At 39.3% G+C, this 20,000-nt stretch overlaps 1 protein-coding gene across 2 annotated transcripts in view; it reads left to right on the top strand.

Moving 5' to 3' along the window:
- The window catches only part of LOC106872636 (thrombospondin type-1 domain-containing protein 4), a 334,387-nt gene that overhangs the window by 250,749 nt on the left and 63,638 nt on the right, over nt 1–20,000 (top strand). For both annotated transcript variants that reach the window (XM_089360964.1, XM_089360963.1), the window contains exon 6: nt 15,728–15,858. In XM_089360964.1, coding sequence (XP_089217090.1) covers nt 15,728–15,858 — 131 coding nt within the window. The remainder of the gene's footprint in view (nt 1–15,727; nt 15,859–20,000) is intronic.

Genomic DNA, 20,000 nt, shown 5'->3' with positions numbered 1-20,000 from the left:
GACAAACAAGCATGGCTGTGTGGTGGGAAGTTTTCTTCCTAACCAGATGGTTCCGGGTTCAGTCCCACTGCGTGAAGCCGTGGGCAAGCGTTTCTACTATAGCCACGGACCGAACAAAGCCTTGTGAGTGGATTTGATAGACGGAAATTGAAAGAAGCCAGTCGTATATATAGATTTATATATATATATTGAAATTTACAGAAAAACAAAAGACAAAGGCAGGTTTATAAACAACAAGCCGGTGTATTAATTTCACTCGGGAAAGTGAGAAAGTCTTTTACGTTTCGAGCCTACGCTCTTCAACAGAAAGGAATAAGAGAAAATACATACATACATATGTATGCATGTATGTATGTATGTATGTATATATGTATATATGTATGTATGTATGTAGGTATGTATGTATGCTTGTCTCTTTGTTTGTGTTTGTCCCCCACTACCATCTGGCAACCAGTGTTGTTGTGTTTAATTCCCCGTAATCTAACGGTTCGACAAAAGGAGATCGACAGAATAAGTACTAGGCTACAAGAAAAATATGTCCAAGGGTCGATTTGTTCGACTAAAACCCTTCAAGAAGATGCCCCAGCTTGGGCGCAGATGATTGAAGCAAGTAACAGATAAAAGATAAACAAATAAAGTTTTATTAGAACCATCAGAACACTTCCACATGGCGTCCACAACCTGCTGAGTTATCCCCCCCCCCTTTTGCCCTCTGAATTTTTCAAATTGTAAAGATATAGACACCCTGCATTTATTATCTTTTGACAGATGTATGATAATCAAACTACACACTCAGAGTATTCTTCGGTTATCCGCCCTTGGATTTTTTTTACCACGTAGTGTGTTACCTTAACCCATTAAGTCCCAGAGTACTTAAATTTCTGAATATTACTTTTGAATTTTAAGAAATGATTGAATATAGGTTAAAATGAAAACAAATAATTATTAAAACTCCTCTACTTTGAGTAGAAATGGAAATACTCGTTGTCCTATAAATAGGACACTGAGACAATGTGATATAGCTTATTTAATGTTCTCATTTAGTGTCCTATTTATAGGACAATGGGACTTAATGGGTTAAAGTGTTCTGTGAGGTATTTTTCTTTTTGCTGTTTAGTTTTCGTGCTTATTTTTTTTTTGTTTGCTTGCTTGTTTGTTTGTTTGTTTTACATGCTGTTTTTAAGGAAAGTGTAGAAGAGATTTTCCAGGCTCTTCTTCATCGTTGAATTCGACGCCATTAATGTTCCTTTCGAACAGAAATGGTGTTTTAGTAAGTTCACACTTGCGGGGAAAGACATAAGCAAGGAAAAGAATTCCCAATGCTCTGGGAAGGAAGGAAGGAAGGAAGGAAGGAAGGAAGGAAGGAAGGAAGGAAGGAAGGGCTGGGTGTAGTGAACAGTACGGTGTCTAAGGGTTCAACATACACACAGGTGATGCGAGTTAGAGTGATGAGGAAACTGAGGATGTCTGGGTGGTGCTATATGATGCAGCTTCCTCTGACAAGCAGAAGCTATTATTTGTAGAGCTAGAAAAAAGACAACCACAGAGTAAAAGAGAGAGAGAGAGGGGGAGAGAGAGAGAGATAGAAAGAGAGAGAGAGAGAGAGAGAGAGAGAGTTGGGGAGACGACGCGCCTGTGGGTCAGGGTCTGGTGCGTGTCTGTGAGAGATTTTATTTCAATCAGTCGGGCGCTTGTTTTCTGGGAATGGTTTAAGGTGTATGGGTGTGAGATTTTTGCAGAAGGTAAAATACTGAAATATTGTTCAGTCTAAATGTCATTTCTTTATTAATTAAAGTGCCTGGATGGGATGGGCCATTTTTCTACGTTGTCCAACCTTTATAAACTTCCAATATTTTAAACTTATAAAATAATAACGAGAAATATGTTTGTCGTCATCGTCATCCTTCATCCTGATTATCATCGTCGTCCTTCTTATCATCGCCGTCAACGTCGTTGCTTTTGTTGTGTTGTCTCCGATTAAACTGGTTTACAAAAATTACCTCTGCTCTGAGACAAGGATGTAAATAGGTGTTTTTACTAATTTTGATGTAGTGAATTCAATTTTCTGAACAGTTCTGCTCTATCGCCTCTAGTGTTGTTGTTTATTTTATTATTTTTTTGTTTTTTTTTTTGCTTTCACATAACCCATATTAATTTTACTGCATATAAACTCAAAATATAATGTGTGTATTTCATCTATCACAAACGAATATTACAGAAAAAAACACATCTTATATACAGAACATTGATGGAACTAAATTACACACAAATCACAGCACAGCATAGAGTTAGATGTGAATTTTGGGGGGACGATCTTGTGTACCTTGCCTCCGGGATGTCACGCAAGAACATCCAACAAAAGTCCCCCATCATGCTGGGCTTCCACTTGCCTTGGTAGTTGCTCTCCATCTTAATAATATCTTGGTGGAACCTTTCTCCATGCTCATCACTCACTGCTCCGAGCTTCGGAGGGAAGATGTTGGGGTGGGAGTGGAGAAAGTGAATTTTGAGTGACATTTGGCATCCCATATCCTCATAAGACTGTAACAACTTCTCAATACACTCTTGCTAATCTAGTACGTGTGTGTTACCAAGGAAGCCATGGCAGACTGACTTAAATGTTTCCCATGCTCTCAGTTCCTTTAAGGTAAGAAGCTCATCAAAGTCCTTATCCTTCAGCACCTCTCGGATCTGAGGTCCGACGAAGATGCCCTCCTTGAGCTTAGCAGAACTCAGATCTGGGAACAGAGTGCACAGGTGCTGGAAGGCAGTGCCATTTTGTCCAATAGTCTTCACGAAAATCTTCATTAAACCAAGCTTGATATGAAGAGGAGAAAGAAGCACTTTGTTCATGTCCACTTGAGGATTTTCTTGGACACTGTGTTCACCAGGCACGAGAGTTCTCCTAGATCCCCAGTCCTACTGCTTGTAGTGGTTGGACACAGTCCCACTGTCCCAGAGAAAGCAACAGTACTTTGTGAAGCCCGCTTGCATGCCCATAAGGAGCCCAATGGCATTGAGGTCCCTGCAGAGACTCCTCTGATACTGGTTGTACTTGACAGCTTCCACAGGGAGCTTCATATTGTCATACGACTCCTTCAGATGGAAAGAGTAGGCAATGGGAATGCTGGGGTATTTATTCCCATTGTATAGGAGCACAGCCTTCAGACTTCGCTTGAAAGAGTCTATGAAAAGATGCCAGTCTGAGGTACTGTGTAGGAAACCAAGGAAGGTGAACAAGCCAGAGACATTTGTGCAGTAGCACAACCTGTTTTCCATGTCGGAGAATGAAGCAAAGTCCTGGTTCCGTGTCCTGAAACTGGTGATCCTTACATCTGCCTTGACCAGGTCCCACTGCTTAAGCCGGGAGGCCAGGAGCTCTGACTGCTGCTTAGATAGATACAAATCACGGGCAAGGTCATTCAGGTCTTCCTGCATGATCCAGTGGGGAGCATTGTCACTTGCTCCTGAATAAACAGAAACATTGTCTTCAGAAGAGATCGACTTGGCAGAATCTTACCTTGAAGGCATTTCTTCATCTGATGAAGGAAGAAGTTTCTTATTTGCTGGTGATGTAGGGACAGGGAGATCATTTGAGTGGGGAACACATCTCATAGCTGAGGAAATGTTGGGATATTTGATCTTTTTCTAGAAGCATTGAAACCTGTTATATTTGTTAGACAAAAATAACAATCATCTGCTTGGCTTCGTGTCCCTCCCCAGACCATCGGAAGAGCAAAGTTGACGTCTGCTTTCTTTCCGTTAAACCATGCAGTTAGTCCATGGTAGCAGGGTTTACAACAGATGTGTGGGGCCTAGGATTTGTCCTAATCTCCAATTTTACAGTCAAAATAATGAAAGTAAGCAGTTCTTAGGAGGGAAGTAATTGTTTGGCGCTGTACAACGGTCGTGAAATCCCCCAACACATAACAGAATAAATTTGCCTTGTTGATGCTTCCTCGGTGTTTTGAAGTGCCTGAAGCCATTGTAGAGATATGTATCATATGTACCACAAAAATGTGGAAAACAAAATAAAAACTGATCATATACACGGTTACGTGAATTGTCACAAAATCATAATAATGTACATCTCAAAACCTAGAGGTGATGAGTGGAAACTGGTTTTGTATCTGAAATCAGCACCCCAGAATTAGGCTAGAACAACTATTTTTATGTTTGTCACAATTTCTCTGTAAACCAGTGTTATCTTGATTGAGTAGACCTATGATTAAAAGTGTTTCAACCATGATCATCCCATTTTTCTTACTTAACTATGACCAGATAGTCCGATGTTTGCCATTATTGGCATCTGATGAAGATTTGGCTGCTATCTCTAGCAAACTGGGCCACCGCGTACTTCGTTAATTAAGACAAGAAAATTCACAGCAAAACTGACAGGAAGTCAAAAAGTAACTTGGTGATTTATAGCTCTGAGCCTGGATCCCATTCAATGGTGAGGACTGTTTACTCAACGTTAAATATGGAAAGACAAAAGTGACTGAACCGATATCGTATCGGACGTTAAATTATTTGATTCTCAAGTCCAAATTCTCTGCGAGTATATTCAGAGTATATTTCGATAATACCTTTAACGCTAGAAGTTTTATGCTACCGTCAAAAACTTCGCTAAGCTTTTATCTTTTAGGACGTTACTTGTTATTGAGAGGAATCATATCAAGAAGATTCATATCTCGTTCGTCTCACAAGGAAAACTGGAGGCCACACAAACGGTCCTTGGTTCCTCATTAGTTTATTTACTTTGGAACTTTTAAACAGATTACGTAAATTACATCAGCTTCGTTTCCATTTTATAAGATAAGCATACAAATAGTTTTTATGTGCTTATGTATAATTATACATACATACATACACATACATATATACATATATATATTATATATATATATATATATATATATATATATATATATATATATATATATATATATATATATATATATATATATATATATACATACGTACACACATATATACAATGTGTATCAGTGGGTTTTTTTTTCAAAAGTCAAGATTGGGAATAGATAGTAAGATAAAACAGTGTAATAGCAGACCTCTTTATATACCACAACATTTTAAAGCCATATAAATGAAGGTCACAATGCTAAAGAAAGTTCTAGTCTGTGTGATGCTTTATTTGTTTTTACACACGTAGAAGCATTTCCTGTTGTACCTGACATTTAATAGATGAACAAACGTCTCTTGTCTCTGATTGTAAGCAACAGATATTGAGGAAACGTGACGGAGTTGGATTATTACCATTCCACTGATTGAATTACAATATTGCAGAGAACGGGAAGATATTTTCTTTTATTTTTCCCTTTTTTTTTTTGTCTTTCAGACCAATTCCACGACGCGATTCTTATTGGATGTGTGTGTGTGTGTGTGTGTGTGTGTGTGTGTGTGGGTGTGTTTAAGCAGGGGAACTTTTACAAAATTTTCGATACAAGTAGGGAAAAGGAAAGAAGAAGCACCAACAGCGGGCATCTTAAATCATTAAGGTTACTGCAAATGTTGAGTTACACCTCCTTTGAGGACTTCTCTCATGACGAACACAGGTCCTCGGCTTAGCAAAAGACTGCATCACAAAACAAGGCTTTCCTCTTAAGAAATATTTCAAACACTAATGACTACTCACCGCCTACAGAGCTCAGTTGAGGCACACCATGAGCACCTGCTCCCATATTTAATGGATCTGTGTTGCTGCTACATGCACACGAACATGTTAGTCTGTCTCCAAAGAAAGATTACCCAACTGACTGGAATGAGATCGCTAATCGACATTCACCAACCTCTGACTCTCATCTGTGTTGTTTTCTTCCTGCTCCTCTCTCTCTCTCTCTCTCTCTCTCTCTCTCTCTCTCTCTCTCTCTCTCTCTCTCTCTCTCTCTCTCTCACTCTCTCTCTCTCTCTCTCTCTCTCTCTCTCTCTCACTCTCTCGTTCTCTCTATCTTTTCTACAGCTGCTGCAATGACCTCTCCTTCTTGGATGTGGCTGGTCTCATACCGCCTTCACTCTGGCACTCTCTACTGATTCCTTCCTTCTTTCCACATTGATATTGTATCTGGAACTCCGTCGGTTACGACGAAGCGTGTTCCAGCTGATCGGAACAACGGAACAGTCACCTCATGAAACTAACGTGCCAGAGGCTGAGCACTCTTAACGTAGTCCTCAAGGAAATTCAGCGTGACACACAACGTGACAAGGCTGCCCCCTTTCAATTATAGGTACAACTTATTTTTGTCATCTGAGTGAACTGGAACAACGAGCAAATAAAGTGTCTTGTTCAATGACACAACGCGTCACCAGGAATCGAACTCAGGACCTTACAATTGTAAACCGAACACCCTAAACACTAAGCCACGCTTCTTCACCATATTACATCTAGCACAACACACTACCATCAACAATCTCTAAGATCCTAGGCGGCGAGCTAGCAGAAATGTTAGCATACCGGGCGAAATACGTCTGTCTTTACGTTCTGAGTTCAAATTCCACTGAGGTTGAATTTGCCTTTTATCCTTTCACGATCGATAAATTAAGTACCAGTTGCCTATTGCGGTCGATCTAATCCACTGGTCCCCCCCCAAAAAAAAATTTCGGGCCTTGTGCCTAGAGTAGAAAATAATCTCTAAGATCCTGTAATAACCACGACACCCAGTTCTTCCCACGCAGAACGCCGACCTTCTACACATGTTTTTCCAGCAGCTCTCATCTTGCAAATGCTAAAGGGGAACCTTAACCACACATACTTCACCGGTCTCAGAAAAGTACTGCTACACACATAGCTCCTTACTCCAAAGCAAAAATAAAACACAACTCATGTGTTATCCGAAAGCTTAAAGAGAGCGCACTCTACTAAAAGTACCGAATGACCAAGTGGCGAAAGCATAGCCAATGGTTAAGAGATTCGTTTCGCAATTATGTGGTTTCATATCTGATGCAAAGCACAGGACCTTGGGCAAGGGTTTTTTTTACTATAGCCTGGTTCAATCCAAACTTTCCGAATGAAACTCAACTGAGAGAACATATCGAGGTCCATTGAAAGGACCATTATTTTTGATGTATTAGAGTTATGTGCCGCCTGGATTAACATCATCTCCTGGTTTTTGGGTGTCGTTGGCAGAGTTCACTCTGTTTCGAGCACTCGGTCCAGATCTCCATTTCGATGCTTATTTCTTTCAACCAGTCACGGAAACTCTGAGCAAAATAAAATTTAGGACCATAGGTGCTGTTCTACTCCCCTTTCATTAAATGATTTTTAAAATGCGTTGGAACAGAGACAGATGCATAAAATTCTCTCTACTAATCGTAGTAGTTTAGTATGCAGAATAAGGGCTGAACAACTGACTTTTGCAGGGCCACCGGGTCTTATGACGACAAAATGGAAAGTAGAGAGCTGATGATGGACTTCCGTATAGCTTCCATCCTCTCTATTTCGCTCACAGGCTTAAATCGACGAAAGGCTAAGGTGGAAAATACTTGTAAAAGAATGCAACGCTATGGGATCGATCGTAGAACCATGAGGTGGCAAAACAAACGTCTTAACCATACAGCTATAGCTGAACCCAAGTTCGGAAGAGCATAAAGCATTGAAGCAGAAAATAGAAAAGAGAAAAAAAGCTGAGTGCGAATATATCATATTTGTTCATTTAGGGAATATATGAACGGAGGGTTGCTCTTTATCTGACAGGCTGATTGGGTCGGGGGAGGCCATCTAGAACATATATGTAAAGATTTTTTTGTTGTTGTTATTGTTGTTGTTCTCAAAGGATTAAATAGTTGAGCAGAGCCAGATCCATGATCAAAAAACAATCCACTCATGACCACCACATATTTTATCCTACGTACAGACAGCCCAGATCTAGCGTAATCCAGTATGTCCGTTTCTAACGGTTCTAGACGGTAGTTTGAAATACGGGGGCGATTCAGTTGTTATTTATAGCTAGTAAGTCGAGCGACTACAAAGAGGCACCTTCGTTAGCTTATAGTAAGAGCATTGTTCACCCATACAAGGACTGTACTCTAAACAAGGTCACAGGTCTGTTCCGTACACTACATACATACATACATACATACATACACACATGCATACACACACACATACATACATACATACATATACACATGTATACATATGTGTGTGTTTGCAGATGTATATATATATGTGTGTGTGTGTGTGTGTGTATGTGTGTGTATACATATACATATGTATGTATATATATATGCATCTATATATATATATTTATATATATAAATAAATATATATATATACATACATATATATATATAAATATGTGTGTGTGTGTGTGTGTGTGTGTGTGTGTGTGTGTGTGTGTGTGTGTATGTGTGTGTGTGTGTTTATATACATACATACATCAGCAACTATTTAGAATTGAAGATTGTTCTGGCCCTGAAAGCTTTATTTCATTGGGAAAATATGAAATATATAGCATTTTAATGTAGTCTTTCACGACATTGAACAAAGAGCAAAGATTATGCTGTCAAAATTATTTACTTCAGGAAGTTCGCATTTCTGAAGCTTGACTGAAACTTACAGTATTTGCTGTTTGACTAACGGCATTTAAAGATTATATGACCCAGAATGTTTGTTTAAACTTTTAAATAAATACCCAGTGTGCAGTCAGCTGTTATATATACATACATATCCATAAATTATAAATTATGAAAGGGGAGACCCCTCAGCTCAGTTTACTGTGTAAGGTGTTGTATTTATCTGGTAAGCAAGAGGTATATGGCTCGCTTCTCTCCAGTGGATTCGTTATTTTATTTGTTTTAATTTCTGTCTCAAATTTATACTTATATTGTTTATAATTATATATCATCAATCATATGTGTGTAAATGTGTGTATATATAAGAGCGAGTGTGGGTGGGTATTTGCATGTCTGCGCATGCGTAAGTATAAGTATGCGTGTGTTAGTCTGTGTGGTGTGTGTATGTGTTGTGAAGTCCCTGTCAATTTGATTTTCATAATAAAATTTATTCCACACTTATTATAAAACAATGGCGTCAATAAATTCGCAGTGGTTATTTTTTGGAAACTATTTTAAAATAACATTACTGTTCCTCGCAAACACACACACATTCTTCAATGTGTGTAATAATATCTATAGATAGATAGGGATTTCGAATTTTGGAACAAGGCCAGCAGTTTCGGCAGAGGGGGATAACTTGAACACTGGAGTCCATTACATCCATCCCAGTGTTCAACTGGTGGGTATTCTATAGACCCCGGAATGACGAAAGGCAAAGTCGACCCGCGGGATTTGAACATCAGACCGTAATGTCAGATGAAATGCCGTGTGACATTGTCCCGTGGGATAACAATTCTGCCATTTCACCACCTTCATAATAATAATAATAATAATAATAATAGTAATAATAATAATAATAATAATAATAATGAATAATAATAATAATAATAATAATAATAATAATAATAATAATAATAATAATAATAATAATAAAACATGAAAGCAAGAAAGCATCTTACTCAGTAACAAAACAGGCAAAGGACTATCTAAGTGAATTCCAATTGCAACAAATTCAAGAATTAGACGAACTAGAAACACCTGCAGAAAAAGCTAAGCGCTTGAAAACCCGTGCAAAAATTGCTGCCTTAGATATTATGACTGAAAAAATGGCATGGAAAACCTCTCAATGGCAAATACCCAAAGAGAGCGAATAATGCAGATATTGACAAAGCCCTTACCCACCAATGGTTAATGGCCTTTGGCTTGAAATCAGAAACAGAGGGGTTTATCATAGCAGCCCAAGATCAATGCCTACCTACAAAGAACTACCAGGCCAACATATTAAAGAACGGCAGCTCCCCATTATGTCGTATATGCCAACAACTAAATGAGACCATCGATCATGTTGTCTCCATGTGCAGTCTGCTTGCGCCTACAGAGTATCTCAACAGGCATGATAGAGCTGCACAATATATTCACTGGGTAATATGCAAAACCTGGACTTGCCCCATGATAAAAACTGGTGGGAACACAAACCACCCCCAGTACTTGAAAATGATCACATTGCACTCCTCTGGAACTTCACCATTCAAACTGACAGAAAGATAGACGCAAATAGGCCAGACATCATACTGAAAGACTTTAGACAAAAATCATGCGTCCTCATTGATATGACTGTCCCAATCGATATAAACGTATCTGTCAAGACCTACCAAAAACTGAGCAAATGTAAAGATCTTGAAATAGAAATTAGCAAAATGTGGAATCTGAAGACGAAAACAATACCTATTATCATAGGTGCCCTGAGAATGACAGCGAAACGGGCTGATTACTACCTAGCTCAGATACCAGGAAACCCCAAAATGGCTGAAGTTCAAAAGATAGTGCTCATGGGAACTGCCCATATCCTACGTAAAATACTGTCTATGTGATCTCAAATTTTAAAGCAAACACATAATTTTCTTATGGTTTCTTAAACATTCACTTGAACAAAACTGTACAAATCCAAATATATGGTACCCTAGGAATAACACCTACATGAACTTCTAACTTGTTGTCTCTTGAGGTCTCTGGGTGAGACTTGGATCCAACTTGTACAAATGCAAAACAAAAGTCAAACATAAAATAATAATAATAATAATAATAATAATAATGATCATGATCATGATCATGATCATGATCATGATCATGATTTAAAATTTTGGCACAAGGCCAGCAATTTTGGAGAAGAGGGTAAGTCGATTACGGCGACGCCAGTGCTCAACTGGTACTTATTTTATCGATTCCGAAATGATGAAAGGCAAAGTCGATTCGTGCGGAATTTAAACGCGGAGCATAATGTCAGAAAAAATGCCTCTAAGCATTTTTTTCCGGCACGGCATTGATTCTGACGGCTCGCCGCCATTATCTATAGATAGATAAATAGATATTGTGCACGTATAGTAAGAAGTTTATTTCCCAACCATATGGTTCCGAGTTCAATTCCTCTATTCGGCATCTTGAGTAAATGTCTTCTACTATAGCATTTGGCAGATAGAAACTGAAAGAAGCCCGTTGTAGTATATATGAATATATACTACACACGCACACACACATACAAACAAATACACACAATTATACACACACATACAAACATACACAAAGACACACACACACACACACACACACACACATACACAAGCACACACAAACACACATGCGCACATACACACACAACCACATACATATTCGTGCACGCGTACACACGCACACACACACACACACAATTACACACATACACATACAAACATACACAAACACACACACAAATACATACACAAACACACACGTACCAACACATACACACACAAACACACATACACACGCAACCGAATAGATAATCGTGCTCGCGCACACATGCACACACACACACACACACACACACAAACATACACACACAAACACGCACACGCACAAGCACACACGCACAAACACACATACGCACATTCACACGCAACCGAATACATACTCATTCGCGCGCACACACACACACACACACACACATACAAACATACACACAATTATGTTGTTGGCACTCCGTCGCTTACGACATCGTGGGTTCCAGTTGATCCGATCAATGGAACAGCCTGTTCGTGGAATTAACGTGCAAGTGGCTGAGCACTCCACACACACGTGTACCCTTAACATAGTTCTCGGGGATATTCAGCGTGACACAGTGTTACAAGACTGACCCTTTGAATTACAGGCACAACAGAAACAGGAAGTAAGAGTGAGAGAAAGTTGTGGTGAAAGAGTACAGCAGGGTTCACCATCATCCCCTGCCGGAGCCTCGTGGAGTTTTAAGTGTTTTCGCTCAATAAACACTCACAACGCCCGGTCTGGGAATCGAAACCGCGATCCTATGACCGCGAGTCTGCTGCTCTAACCACTGGGCCATTGCGCCTCCACACAATTATACACACACACAAATACACACAAATATACACACACACAAACGCACATACAAACACACGCACGCAAGCATACATACACACACAAACACACGCAAACACACACACACACAAACGTACATATACACTCAAACACACACACAACACACACACAAACACACACATGTAATGCGCTTCCTATAAACACTCCATATATCAAATTTCTCTCACAAATCATTATCTAACTTGGAAAACACTCGCGAATGTGATCGAACCTGGACCTGTTTCTTAATCACAGGGCTGTACATGCATCAGTATGCGCACATTCTCTGTCTCTGCCTGTCTGTCTGTCTGTCTCTCTCTCTCTCTCTCTCTCTCCCTCTGTCTCTCTCCTCTCTTCCTCTGTTTGTGTATGTGTGTGTACGTTTTAAGTGTACGCGTGTCAGTGGAGTACTCAGCCACTTGTACATTTATTTTACGAGCAGGCTGTTATTTTGATTGAATCAACTGGAACACTCGTTGACGTAAGTCAGTTATGTTAATTATATATATATATATATATATATATATATATATATATATATATATATATATATATATATATATATATATATATATATATAGTTTTAGAGAAAAGAACCAAGGTTCATGAAAATCTACAGTCACATATTGAAAATTAATAAGTAAAATGACAATAAATAAGTATAATATAATACAAAGTAAATATCATAAGATAATGATAATAAAACGACTATCATTATCTTATGATATTTACTTTGTATTATATTATACTTATTTATTGTCCTTTTACTTATTAATTTTCAATATGTGACTGTAGATTTTCATGAACCTTGGTTCTTTTCTCTAAAACTATATATTTATATTTTATACTGTGAAGCATAATTTAATTTTAATTTTTAATAAATTGAATTGAATTGAGTTTTTACCTGTAAATTTGGATTTTTATACCTAATATTATATATATATATATATATATATATATATATATACATATATATACATATACATATATATAAATATATATATATACATATATATATGAATATATATAAATACATATGTATATGTATTTTTAAGTGTTTTCGCTCAATAAACACTCACAACGCCCGGTCTGGGAATCGAAACCGCGATCCTATGACCGCGAGTCTGCTGCTCTAACCACTGGGCCATTGCGCCTCCACACAATTATACACACACACAAATACACACAAATATACACACACACATCCACTACAAACACACAGACTCACACTCCTATCTCAACTTCTCCTCCTCCCACCCTAGACACACAAAACTTTCCATCCCCTATTCCCAATTCCTCCGTCTACGCAGACTTTGTAGCGACAGCCATGACTTTGAGACTCAGTCTCAACTCATGGCTCACCACTTTAGCCTGCGTGGATATCCACCCACCACCATCCACACCGCCCTTGCCAGAGCACGTTCTGTGGACCGTGCATCTGCTCTCTCCCCCCGAACCCGCCCTGCCGTTTCCCGCCTCCCTTTTCCCCTCACCTACCATCCCACCACCCTACCCCTCCAACGCTCCATTCTCCGAGCTTTTCGGCGCCTCCAGTCCGACCCCTCCACCTCCCACATCTTCCCTAATCGACCCCTCCCCTCCTTCTAACGAGCCCACAACCTACGGGACCTCTTGGTCCACAGCTTCTTCCCCAACCCAACCTCCCAACCTGGCTCGTTCCCCTGCTCCCGCCCACGCTGCCGCACTTGCCCTTACCTCTCCAACACCACCCTCCTCACCAGCACCCATCACCGACCCTATCGCATCACCGACTCCTTCACCTGCACGTCTACCAACATCATATATTGCCTCTCCTGCTCTCTCTGCCAATCCCTGTACATCGGGCAAACGGGGCGCCGCCTGGCCGACCGATTCGCGGAACACCTACGAGATATCAACGTCGGCAATGACACCCCGGTGTCACGCCACTTCCGTTCTGCCGGCCACTCCTTGCGGCAACACCTGTCTGTGTTTGGATTGTCCATGCACAGGGGCTATCCGGACTCCCGTTTGCGCCGTGAACAGGGATTAATCTTCTATCTTCGCTCCTTTGCGCCACATGGGCTCAACTCCCCTCCACTCTTCATCTAACCCCCTCCTCCTGTCTCTCTCCCCCACCCTCCCTCCTACCACCCATCTCTCCCCTCCCCCACCTCCTGCTCCGACTCCTACTTCTTTGTACGTCTCTTCACCTCTCTTCATACTTCTCTCCACTCCCACTTCTCTTCACCCCTACTCTTTCTCTCATCTCTCTTACTCTCTCTCACTCTCTTCTCTCGTACTCCCCCTCTCTCACTCTTACTCTCTACACTCTTACTCTCCTACTCTCTACACTCTTACTCTATCACTCTCTTCCCCTCTCTCTCACTCTCTTTCTCTTCCTCTTTTTCTCCCCCATACCCACCTTCCCCTCTATCTCCCCCATACCCACCTTCCCCCTCTCTCAATCCACCTTCCCTCTCTTATACCCACCCTCTCTCCTCTCTTCCTCTCCCCTCCCATACCCATCTTCCCCCTCTCTTACATTCACCTTCCCCTTCTCCCTCCTCGTCAACACCCCCTCATAAGCTCATCCCACCACACCCCAACACACTCCTACTCTACCTTCCCACTCCACCCCATCCAATTCCTTACACCCACCACCCACCCCTACCCACAGACCCCCTACCTCTACCCCACCCTCAGCCTAACCCACACTCCACCCATGCCTTCCCCACCTCCCAACACCCTCACATCACACCACACCAATACCCTCGCATCACACCACGCACACACTACAACTGACCAACTACTTTCTCCCTTTCTCCCTTCCCCATTTTCACACTACATACGTCAAGATCACCAGCATTCTACCTCCCGGTCAGTCATTGTTATGATCGGCCATTATTATGATTGACCGTTGACTGAACACTATTCAATTTTTTTTCTCCGTGTTTTTCTCCTTGTCTCCGTATTCTTTCTGTTGAAGAGCGTAGCTCGAAACGTCAAAGACTTTCCGTATTCCCGAGCGTCATACTAATATATACTTTTGTTATTTACACCACCTGTCCTCGTCTGTTGTTATTATTTGTATATTCTCCCATATATATATACTTATATACACATATATATATATATACATATATGTATATACATATATATATATATACTTATATGCACATATATATATATACTTATATACACATATATATATATAAATATATATATACATATATATATGAATATATATAAATACATATGTATATACATATATATACATATATGTATATACATATATATATATACGTATATACATATATATATATATACTTATATACACCTATATATACATATATATATATACATAAATATATACATGTATATACATGTATATATATACATATACACATATATACATATATTTATACATATATATACATATTTACTTGTATGACCTTAGAGTCCCTCATGGCGTGAGGCGTTATTATATAGTAATGCCCTTATATAAATATAAATATATATATATATACATTTATATACATATATACATATATATATATATATATATATATATATATATATATATATATATATATATATAGACATATACATACATATATGTGTGTGTGTGTGTATACGTACGTGTGTGTTTGTGTGTGTGCACATATATATGTACATTTATTTTTGAGTTCTGCCTTTTTCCTGGCTACTTCTAAGTCATATATTTATTTATTTATTTATAATTAACCGTTCCTTGTTGCAGCTCGTCGTGTTTGCCAGGCTGTGTGCTACGCCAGACGCCCCAACTTCTATATACCCGTCGGGAAAACAGTACCAGATGGAACGCCATGTGACAAGAGTGGACGAGATGTTTGCATCGCTGGAAAATGTCATGTAAGTAAAAGAAAAAAACACACCCAACAACACGAAAGATTAAAAAGTAAATCCTCGTGTTTATTCTAGTTATGGAATGAACTCCTTTGCTCTAAAAAACACCCCCACAGAAGCCATTTTGTTGAGAAGACTTAAATACCTTGAAATCTGTTTATATGTTTCATATAACGTTATATAACATTGTATACGCTATGTGGGGGCCGACATTTTTTTTTCTCTTCGTTTAATTATCCCGGAGGACAGATTCAAGCTTTGCACCACCAGTATTTTTTCTAAACACGATGCCGGGAGATGTGTGCGTGTGTGTGTGTGTGTGTGTGTGTGTGTGTGTGTGTGTAAGTGTGTGTAGACGTTAATAACTTTGAAGAATAACTCTCTAGCGCCGAAACGACTGCTGGAGGGCGAAAAAACAATCCTTGTTAACCTCTATATTCCAGTGAATCTGAACTCATCAAATACTGTATGTGTATGTGTGTTTCTGTATGTATGTATGTATGTGTGTGTGTGTATATATATATATATATATATATATATATATATATACAGTGAGAGGTTGACATTAGTGTGTATGTGTGTGTGTTTGCGTGTGTGTTATCTGTTACTTGTTATAGTCATTGAAATGAGGCCATGCTGGGGCACCAAGTTCAAGTGTTTTAGTCACAGAAATCGACGCCAGCACTTCTTTTAAAGCCTAGTACTTACTCTACCGGCCCTTTTGCCGAAACGCTAATAATATTCCTTTTCTGAAAGCACAAGTAACAGAAGGTGAATGCATCTGCGAGAGGGTACTCAAAAGTTCCTGTTTCTAAGGGTGTCGCGAAATGCGTGGTTGGAGGCCTAACCACCCGAATTCTTTTACAGGGCTTGGAAAAAAACTGAACGGCCGCTACAATAAGTGTATAAATCTGACAGAGGAATACGTTGAATAAAATTATAATTAACTGAACCTCCTGTATTTTCTTTTTCCGAAAGCTGAGAACTTTTCATCAGCCACTCGTATACGGTTAGAAATAAGAAATTCTGAGAGAAACACGCATACATAAAGAATATATGAAAGTGAAACAAACACAACAGACTTGATAGTGTCCTCTTGGACAGTGAACGGACCTAATGTATTCTTGTAAAAGTCAGTGGCCTACGATGGGTGATGACTCATCTAATTTTGTAGAGAAAGAAATTATGATGACATGAATACAACTTTCATTTGTATTCAGTATTGTTGTTATTGCGCCGTTCTACGATTGCATATATATATATATATATATATATATATATATAAACAATATATGAGTATATGCATATGTATGTACATGTATGTACATACCTTCATCTACAGGTACATATAGATACATATCTGGGTATATATATGAGCGGGTATATATGCATGTATGTAAGTATGTAAAGTATATACAGATACATGTATAACGATGTGTACACCCTTTATAATATATATATATATATATATATATATATATATATATATATATATATATATATATATATATATATATATATATATATATATATATGATTAATATTTGACATAACTGTGGAATTTGGAACAGCTGTTCTTTGCGTAGAAAAATATATTAAATAATTTAAACCTTTTAGTCAGTTGATCTGGTATAGAAGAGGATTAACATTTGTCATTCTCCTATTTTCTCTCTTTATCTCTCTCTTTTCTCTCTCTCTCTCTCTCTCTCTCTCTCTCTCTCTCTCTCTCTCTCTCACTGTATTTCTCTTTGTTAAGCGGTGGGGCAGTGGGTCGACAACAGAAACCCCTGTGCAAGCGAGTGATCCTGTCTTGTATGAACATAATATATTGCCGAGTCAGATGTACTGGGGTAGATATCAAACTTGACGGTGTTGTGGGGGGAGAGGGAATGATGAGGGAAGATGGAGAGTGGAGGACAGGGAGTGGGTGTGTTAGGAAGGGAGAAAGAAGAGGGGTGGGAGTGATGGTGTGAAAGACAGATGCATTGAGTGAGGGAGCCAATGGTTGTGCAAGTGACTGAGTGAGCGAGAATGTGAGTAAGCAAAAAATAATGAACCAATGATTGCTTGAGAGGCAGGGTAACCGCCTAGCAGAGAAGGTGAGTGGAAAGGTAAGTCAATGAGTGCATGAGTAGAAGTGTGGGTGTATGTATGTAGGTATATATAAGAGGAGCACTCCGTCGGTTACGACGATGACGAGGGTCCCAGCTGATCCGATTAACGGAACAGCCTGCTCGTGAAATTAACGTGTTCTCCACAGAAACATGTACCCTTAACGTAGTTCTCAGGGAGATTCCGCATGATACAGAGTGAGACAAGGCTGGCCCTTTGAAATACAGGTACTACTCATTTTTGCCGGCTGAGTGGGGTGGAGCAACGTGAAATAAAGTGTCTTGCTCAAGGGCAGAACGCGTCACCGGGAATTGAACTCACGATCTTACAATCGTGAACCAAATGACCTAACCGCTACGCCACGCCACGCGCCTTCACTTTAAATTTTTATAAATTTTTACTGATATTTGATAAGATGAAATACATCGAAACCGGTAATAGTAATATTTTTATTTATATAATCTTTTATTAAATTCCTTCTTACACTGAGATGTCTTAGATTTAATTCTGTGCTCTTTCCACCTCCATCTTTTTCATAAATAAAAATTTGATTTGTATAGATCTCTAACCCTTTTCAACTATATATGTGTATGTATGTATGTATGTATGTATGTGTGTATATATATATATATATATATATATATATATATATATATATATATATATATATATATATATATATATATATATACGACGGGCTTCTTTCAGTTTCTGTCTACCAAATCCACTCACAACGCCCTGAGTTATAATAGAAAACACTTGCTCAAGGTGCTGTGCAATGGAATTGAACCCAAGGCCACAACAGCAGAGCGCAGTGTGTTGTTGCGTAATTCGAGGATGCAACTTGGTCGAATGATAAAGGAGTTTGCTTCGCAATTACGAGTTGCTGAGTTCGATCTCAGTACGAGGTATTGTGAGCGAGTTTCTTTCGCCAGATCTCGAGTCAATCCAACCTTTGTCAGTGAAATTGAGCCGATGGAAACTGCGCTGTAGCCTGTCTGGTGGGGTTTATCTGTGATTTTAAAGGTACTGTCTTGTCATGCACACTGTCACACTGGTTTTGCCTAAGAATTACGTTCATGGTACGCATATCTGTGGAATACTCTGTCAGTTACAAGTTAATCCAGTAAGAAGATGATTCAGTTAATCTGAGCCCTAATCGTCGAAACCGACGAAGATCCACCTGCTTTTATGGTTTGATAAAGTTAATGTTCAAATATACAGTATTCCTTCGTGGTGTTCGTTAGTCTCATGATGAACCTGATTCTGCAGATTTGTAGTCAAAGACGCTCCAGCCGTGACCATTCCATCTTTTATTCAGAGATTGTATATCAAGAACTAAATAAGCCAATGCGTTATTTCCTTTTGTAATACACCAGCAGTGCATAATTCACGGAGATTTGGCTGTTATGTATAGCAAATCGAGCGTTCCGTTAATTCCCATTTAGTGTTGGTGGTAGATCTCCGTCGTTTAATGTTGACGATCGCTTGAATCAGCTGTTCCTGAACTAACGTAAGTGGCTGTGTACAATGGCGGACTGGCCAGGTTGCCAGCTTGCCCGATGGCAAGTGGGACCCTGCGCCATTAGAATCCATACATGGGGGCTCATGTTAGTATCTAAGGGACCTATCCTCTCAAGTTTGAAAATTGTTTTATTCACTCCTGGAAGAATGCATTATTTCAGCCTGGATGTGTTTATAGACATTTGAAAAGAGTACTTTTAACAGAAAAAAGATTAAATGATAGCATTGCAATTGCGAGTGGGCCCCATTGTGGTTGCGGTTGGGCATCCTTAGTCTCCTGGCAACCAATATTTTTAGACCCAGTCCGCCACTAGCTGTGTATACCATAGACACGTATATTCTTAGTATAACTCTTAATTAGAATCAGCATGGAACGCAATGGGATCGAACTTGGAACCCGGGATAGTGAAGTGAATTTCTTAACGATACGGTCATACTGCGCCATACCGTGTCAAAGGGTTAAAATGGAAAGTAAAGTTCACGAAATTGAAACCTCGATACAAATCTGATAA

This window comes from Octopus bimaculoides, chromosome 12 (assembly GCF_046866305.1).
Source record: "Octopus bimaculoides isolate indiv1 chromosome 12, ASM4686630v1, whole genome shotgun sequence".
Lineage (NCBI taxonomy): Eukaryota > Metazoa > Mollusca > Cephalopoda > Octopoda > Octopodidae > Octopus > Octopus bimaculoides.
The sequence above is the reverse complement of the archived record's forward strand: the minus strand, read 5'-3'. Positions and strand labels throughout refer to the sequence as shown.